Consider the following 7,692-nt stretch of genomic DNA (forward strand, 5'->3'; position numbering starts at 1 on the left):
AAACACACCACCTTTGTACGATTGCCGTTGCCGCGGGTGTTTTAAAGACGTTGGAAATGCGCTAACGCTTGCCAACTTTCCCAGAAACTTAGCCGCAACATGGCGCAGCGGTGCGCCGCTCCGGTTAAATTAAACCCTTCACTGCAAAGTACCAGTCCTCAACTTCACTATTTAAAGGGAAAAAAAGATAAAACTGATAATCAGTTCACTGAGTATTACGGCTAGGTGACGCTAGCCGCCGCCCAATTTAAAGGGTACAGCCACATTCATCCATCTACCCATCCATTCATCCAGTAGCCATTTTTGAGGTTTTTACGTAGCAGACGACCCATGCTTGCCACTACTGTGTTTGTGTGGTGTTCACCGATCCTCCGTGTTCTCTTGTGTTGCATTTACTGTGGAGTCGGAAATTTCCTCGGCTTGTGAGTATGGGCTCACATATGCGACCGGGGCAGCAGCACGTTGTTGCTACGTTCGTTACGTAACCAACGCAACCAATCCGTTCGCTCTGCCGCGTTACGGCCAGCTACCGCGGCTGCGAAAGGTGCTGCTCCGTGACTACGCAAAGTCGTTGTCAGACCACGTGCTCAACGGATGCATCACAAAATTGGCGACACCCCTAGTTGCTATCCGACGACTACTTCACGAAGGATGTTTGCTCTTATCCAAGTGTACTACACGTACCGTGCGGATATCATCGCCTCTCTGGTTCGCAGGACCGACTTCGTGACGCGGGAGTTGTTCAGGGGCTACAGATAATCGGGGGATTGATTACGTCACCAGCGGTTTTGTGAACCAACTCAGAATAACCTCTGGTGAAGTTGGCCTTCGTCGCTGCAAAGGTAGGCTGTACGTAATAAACAGCATGTCTGTGACGACGGTTTCTGCTAGCTCTCCGTGAAGTTAGCCATAGGCCAATTAATAAATCGCTGATGTGGCGCCCAGCCCGCCGCACGCACTTGATACTGCCAAGTCACCGATATGTTCCTCGTTTTTTTCGCGCCTGAGGTCATGTTCGCGGTACCTAATCGCGTAAAAAGTTGAAAGCTGTCTTGTACGCCGCGCACATGCATTCAAGGGAGAGCCGCTGCGGCCGTGGTGACTGATTAAGGCTGACAAAAAAGTTCTGTGCGCACACTACCAACGCCTCCTCTAGAAAGATGCCTGAGGAATGGCTCGCGCTCCCAGCGGAGTTGGCCTGCCTTCAGTTTTAAACAAGCTCCGCGCGAAGGCGCTCGCGACCGACCCTATCATCGGCTTGGTAGCGCTAGCCACCGCCCGATCTAAAGGGTACAGCCATATCCATCCATCCATCCATCCATCATCATGGCGGCGGGCGGTACCAGCTATAAGCGTTTTTCATCTGCGGCCCAAAAGGCCGCGTCAGTCGAGAGTTGTTCGAGACCTGCAACTGTGCACCACTATTTCGGAGGCTATGCAAAGTGTCGCGTTGTTGCACCGTCCGCCACAAGTGACGCTAGCGACCGAGAACATTTCAATATGAAGGAGGGAAAGAGTGTGACAGCTGTTTTTCTTCTCATGCGGCAGGCATCTTTCTAGAGGAGGCGTTGACACTACACGTGCATAGCTGATACCTGTGTCACACGGGCGCGCAAAAAGTCTTTTAAGTAAGCGGTCTTTTACGAAGTTGAAAGACTTTTAACAAAGAGGTGTTTGCGGCGCAGACACACGGCAGCAACGATCTCCTTTTAGTGTTTTCGTTCGAAGACGCTAGCGAAAGCGTGGCGCTAGCAGTTAAAAGAGAAGCAATTGAAATTAAACGATGTATCACGATGTACAAATTAAAGACTTGTTGCACTGCTCGTTTCTTCAAATAAATTTAAGAATAAGAGATGAAGAAACACCAATGTGAAAGTTTTTGCACTAGATAAGGAAGCATTCCCATAACTAGCGAAGTGCACAAGTCCGTCTGGCACCACTGTGCTTTTATTTACCGTATTTGTTTTTCGCTGCTCTCGACTGCTCTCGACACGTAATGGGCGACCGTACGGGAGAAAAAGCGAGGATCGCAAGCCTCACGGCCTGCCTTCTCGCTCTGGAAAGCGAGGCAGACGCTGCAAAAGCCGCCAAGGAGAGGATAAAGCAGCGCAAGACCGCGCGTCACCACGTGATATTGCCGATGCGTTGTAGCTGTTTACGAGAGTAGAAAAGGAAATAACCATTAAAAGAGTTCATTACACCTACTGCAGGATATGAAATTTGTTTTTACAAGAGTTTTGGTGACAGAAAAATAAGCATTCGCTCTTTTTTTCCCACCACTCGAAAATTGCTGGCACCCACTGGTTTCGAGGCTACTCATTCGGAGCCGTAAAAGAGATCGACGAACGCCGTTTACGAAAAAGACCGCTTCTGAAAAGGAGTTCACTCTGTGCCGTGTGTCTGCTGTCAGGAACTCCTTTTCGGAAAAAGACCGCTTACTTAAAAGACTTTTAAGTGCCCGTGTGACAGGGGTATGACTTCGTTTTGGAGCAGTGCGCCCCGCAAACGCCGATTCGTCCAGGTCTTCGCGACGAATTCTGCTCAGCCATAGCGCTCTGCGCCTTGACGGCACCTCCGTTGTTTTCGCACACCTTTATAATTTGACTTCCGTTACTAAATAAAAGCCTACCCTTTCAAGATTTTCGTGGTTCAGCTTGCCGTTTGTGCGGTTGGAGCAACCGTATACCTCGCTGTTGATGATCGTTGATTCCATATGTAACTGCACCAGTCACAATCTGCTGCTGCCAAGTCACTCACAGAAATCCATGCAGCACGCAGTAGTAGAGAAAACATGCAACGCCGAAGCACTGTAAAAGCAATACGCAAGCACGCGGAAGGCCAGGGAACACTACATAACACTCATCACGTACGCACAGCAAACACATGTGACAAGCATGGGTTGTCTGCTGTGCCAAATCGTGGCTGAGGTTTCGGGCATACTTAACCAAAACAAAATCAGGAAAAAAAAAAACTAAGCCTATCTTCTACCGTCGTGTATAGCCATGTGGGCTTCTGGCGTGGCCTGCACTTGAAAGTGCCGGTTCGAAGAATTTTGTCTGAAAGAAGCTGAAGTTGTGCCTGCTTTTTGCTTCTTTCTTGTCTATATGTATAATGTCGCGCTCATGAGTTCACTTATACGGCTCGACCGTGGCACTGGTCACGAAGTCAGTAGCCATGCTGCAGTTTCGTTTAGCGGCAAAGCCTAAGCACGCTGTTATTGCGAGTTACTCAAATTCCGTTAGAGGCAGAAGGACAGTTAAGGAGCGGGTGAAAGGCGATAAAATTTACAATAGGGACATGCGCTGGGCTACATATATGAGTCAAGCGAGGGGAAAACTCGCAGCGAAAGGTTATCGATGCAATATCGTGGTAAATGCACGAGGGCTGAATAATGCCTCTAACAACCCATAAAACACAAAAGAACATAATTTGCGTCCAGAAAACGTCTTGAACGGCTAGTGCTAATGGACGTCTTGATCAAGACATTTTATAGCCGTGTACGGCCAACTGACCGTCGGATAGCTATTGCCATCTAAAAGACTTTTTGAAAGACAAGGTTTAGGTGTTTTCGTATTTCTTTAGAAATGCAAAACAAGTCACTATAAGATATTAAAAAGGTGTCAACATGGGCTTGTTGGTTGTAGACATGAACACAGAAAGGCCAAAGTGTTACTGCATGCTACTCGAAAAACAAAGTTACTTTATTCTATATCCTAGGGGAGATAAAAGTATTGCTGTTTACGCAGGCTGTGCTGATTTCAAATGTGTAACCAGTTTTCCAGTTCTAACCAGTTCTAGATCACTAAAGAGGAGAGAGAAGAGGGAGCGAGCATACGTTAGCAGACGCTCCCTACGTCGGCGTTGCGACGCGGCCTCTGTTGGAGAGAGGGAAGGAGAGTTGCGCATGCGTCGTGTGAATGCCGATGCCACAGGCCACGTTTGCCACAGGGCATAGACCCAAGCAAGAGATGCACCGCATCTAAAAGGGTAGTTCCCGCAGACATACCACAGTAGGTGATCTCTTCTTCAGAAGCGTCTGGAAAAAGCATTCGTCGGTCTCTTCCGTGGCCGTAAAAGAGTGTACAGACTCGAAAACATAGCTCTAGCGATCCTGAATCGGTGCGAAAAATTGGTATACATGTCGATTCTGTCACCTAGGCTCATTGTACAAACAAATTTTACGTCTCGAAGAACTCATACATAGAAGCCCTTTAAACACATAAAGTGGTTCTAAGAGAGAAAGGAAGAGAAAAGTGAGGCCCGTAACTCTCTGAATCACGGTGCGACGCCTCAACAGTAGCTCACAAGGGATGGGGGTGGGGAGGGATTAAAAGAATAGGATTAAATGTATATATAGAGAGAAATATCGAGGGCCTAGGAGAGATCATATCGAGGGCCTAGGAGAGATCGGAAAGATGGAAACACGGTCACAGCAGTCAGAGGACGGGGCACCACTTGCGAGAGCTCTTGTCGGCGTCAGGAAATAGCGTAGGGCAAGTCCAGTGGGTCAGAGCTGCGCTGTCGTTGGAGATCGGCGTCGGGAGATGACGTAGGGACAGCCCAGTCGGCCAGAGCTACGCTGACGTCGGAGATCGCGAGGGCACAACTGGTCGGCACGATATCCAGCGAGCGAGTCTTCCTTTTAAAGCTTATTTCTTTGAGTATTATCATAAGCAGGTATTTAGGGGCAGGAATACATGGCGACGCTCAGGGCGTCGCACGCACGGTCACAAAAAGCACGGCATCGCAACGTGTATGGACGACGCCAGCGACCGCAGAGTCCTGGATGCACAGATTGAAAAAGCAGATGCAGTAATTGGGGAGAGACATTGAATTGCATATGTTGGTGCACGTATTTTGTTTCGACTGGTTCTGTTTTGAAAATTAGTGCCTCGCCCACACTTGCGCATTCAGACGAAAGCAGTGAAAAGATATGGTCAGTAGCATGTGTCTGCAAAGGAACGCCTCTTCATTAATAGTATTTCAACTTTGTCAAAGGCCGCTTACATGAAAAAGTTTTGGCTACTCATTTGGCAGGAGTATAGAACATTTTATAACAAGAAAAATTGCAATGTGCGAATCCTTAAAATGCTGAGAGCGTACTGATTGCGTACTTTAGGTTCATAATAGCTATATGAAGGATCTCAGGTTTTATATGATATAATTTCATTATTTTCATGTCAAGGAAGCACGCTAAAGAACCCCAGGTGGTCTGAATTTCCGGACCCCTCAACTACGGCGTCTCTCATAATCATATGGTGGATTTGGGGCGTTAAACCCCACATATCAATCAATACATGTTAAGGGATACTTGGTGAAAATTTCATCCCAATCTTGTCCTCAGAAGTATCAAGAACATGATGTCCTATCTGAAGAAGTTGCCCACACTTTCACCTTCAAAAAATGCATTTGAAATGTAAAAACTAAAGCTAATTCATGTGGCAAAAATTATCATCATCAGCCTTACTACGTCCACTGCAGAGAAAAGCTATAATTTTGGTCGTTCCGCTCGTTAAGTGCCGTAGTAGTTGGCGATATCGACGACGTTAGCGCGTGACCGTTCGGTGTCATAGAAGAAGAAGAAGAACGGCCATCCGCACAATGGAAGACGGCGACTGGCAGTCATCAAAAGAAAATACTCAGCCGTTGAACGAGGACCGCCACATGTCATCGCAACAAGCAGCGCGGGCCCCCCAATGCCAAGAGGAGGACCTCAAGCAGAAACGGCGGGAGTTTGAAGAAGAGCTTCGGACCTCGTCCGGTGTCGCCCTGTTGGACGTGTACCACCGCTATCTGTTGTGGGTGGAGCAGCACCATTTTACGTCTAGCGTCAACGTGCCTCAGCTGCTTGAACAGGCCATTGTGCAGTTCAAGACAAATACTGAACTGTTCAACGACGAACGCTACGTCGGCATCTGTATGCGCCATGCTGTGCTGTCAGCAGAGCCCGTCGCAACGTTTCAAGCCATGTTCCAGTCTGGAATTGGCGAGCAGCATGCAGAATTCTACGCTGCTTGGGCTCAGCAGCTTGAAGCATCTGGCGATACTTGCGGCGCATCACGTGTTCTCAAGGGAGGCATCGATCGCCGGGCTGCGCCCACCAGCCAGCTTGAAAGGGCACTGAGGCAGTTGGAAGCACGCGTCAGCCGCCAGATCATTGACGACGTGCAGCAGCAGTGCCAGGAAGCAGCGTTAGTTGGTGGACCAAAACAAAATCTGCCATCTGTTCTGTCGCCATGGCGTCCACAGAAGCAAGACACCGCCCCTGTGACCTTATCGGTACCTGTCGCCAGGCTGGCCGAGCAGCGTGGCCTGGCAACAGTGACAGCTGGCTCTGTGGATGGAAGCCAAGGCCACACAAACGTGCGCGTGCAGGCTGACGAGAACGCTCCAGGAGGTGGTGACGCCCTTCTCATTCATCCTGTGGCTACACAAGACTTTGCGCCTGCCACACAGCTGACCATGGAAAACACCCGCACAGCTGGACAGTGCTCGGGAGTTACAATGAAGCAGCAGCTACCGCCAGCGCCTCTACAGCCAGGCTTCAAGGTCCCGGAAGAGCAAGGTGGCCTTCCCCCGCCGTGCACTTCTACCCTAGTCCCTGGCTGTCGACAAGGTCTCAGCGAGCGTAAGAAGTCTGAAGAGATGTACGATGATTTCGGCTGGGACCAGTGGCAAGTTCCACTTTGTCGTCCCGACCCGGCAGGCCTGCCGGTGCGACCAATGTATGACAAGGCGAGTGTGTACAGGGGCACCACAGAGTTCCAGTTTGAGGAAATCCGCATGGCCAACATTCGGGCACTTGAACGGGAGATGCTGGAGCGGCAGCTGGAGGCAGAACGGTATCAAGAGGTGCAGGCACTCAAGCGGCAGTTGAGGCAAATGCGCAAGGAGCTGGACCTGTTGCACAGCCTGCTGGCGCAAAAGAGGAGTGGCAGTAATGACCATGCCGCGGTGACCAGCAAGATTGTGCAATTGGAACAGAGCATTCTGGTTGCTGAGCAGTCCATCCTGATTCAGCCTACATCAAGCAGCGGAATGGAGGAGGGGGTCCGCGGACAACGCGACGAAGTGGACATGCCATAGTGGGCAGCGCACAAAAGGAAACACACAAGAGAAGGAATCAGGACAAGCGCTGGTCTAACAACTGAAAGTTTTATTTGAAAGAAAGCATATATATACATGTGTACACAGGAAATCAAGTGCTACGCAAGATTACTTCCGATCAATGAAACCAATCTCCTGTTCAGATAAAGAAACAGATGGCTGGCTAACGCAAATGCCAACACTCTTCGCCATGTGGTAAGCCTCAGCAATCTCACGTGTCCTTTGATTATGATGGCGGTCGATGATTGCGGTTTGCTCAAAAGAAGGAATACAACCGCAATCGCGGCAATGGCTGGCGAGGTGAGACAGAACCCCACCCTTTAAAGAATTTTCATGCTCCCGTAGCCTAATATTAATACATCTACCGGTCTGTCCTATGCAGACACTCCCGCACGAGCAAGGAATTTTATAGACTACCCCGGTCGAACATGCGGTATACTTCTTAACGTGCTTGATTGAACAAGTGTTATCAACCGCCCTCGTAATTCCCTTAACGCGTCTATGAATCTTGCCACATAAGCTACCCAATTTATTCCCACTTGAAAAAACAACGTCAACCCCATACTGCCCCCCAACTTTCTTTAA

General features: G+C 49.2%; 1 protein-coding gene across 1 annotated transcript; it reads left to right on the forward strand.

The window, feature by feature from the left end:
• The first annotated feature begins 5,542 nt into the window (after positions 1-5,542).
• On the forward strand, positions 5,543-7,244 carry LOC142765057 (mitotic checkpoint serine/threonine-protein kinase BUB1 beta-like). The gene has a single exon (XM_075865624.1). It carries the CDS (start codon positions 5,602-5,604, stop codon positions 7,084-7,086), a length of 1,485 nt encoding a protein of 494 aa, XP_075721739.1. The 5' UTR covers positions 5,543-5,601; the 3' UTR covers positions 7,087-7,244.
• The last annotated feature ends 448 nt before the right edge of the window (positions 7,245-7,692 follow it).

This window comes from Rhipicephalus microplus, chromosome 6 (genome assembly GCF_043290135.1).
Source record: "Rhipicephalus microplus isolate Deutch F79 chromosome 6, USDA_Rmic, whole genome shotgun sequence".
Classification (NCBI taxonomy): Eukaryota; Metazoa; Arthropoda; class Arachnida; order Ixodida; family Ixodidae; genus Rhipicephalus; species Rhipicephalus microplus.

Coding starts and splice junctions, on each gene's coding strand:
- LOC142765057 (XM_075865624.1), top strand. CDS start 5,602: ATGGAAGACGGCGACTGGCAGTCATCAAAAGAAAATACTCAGCCGTTG.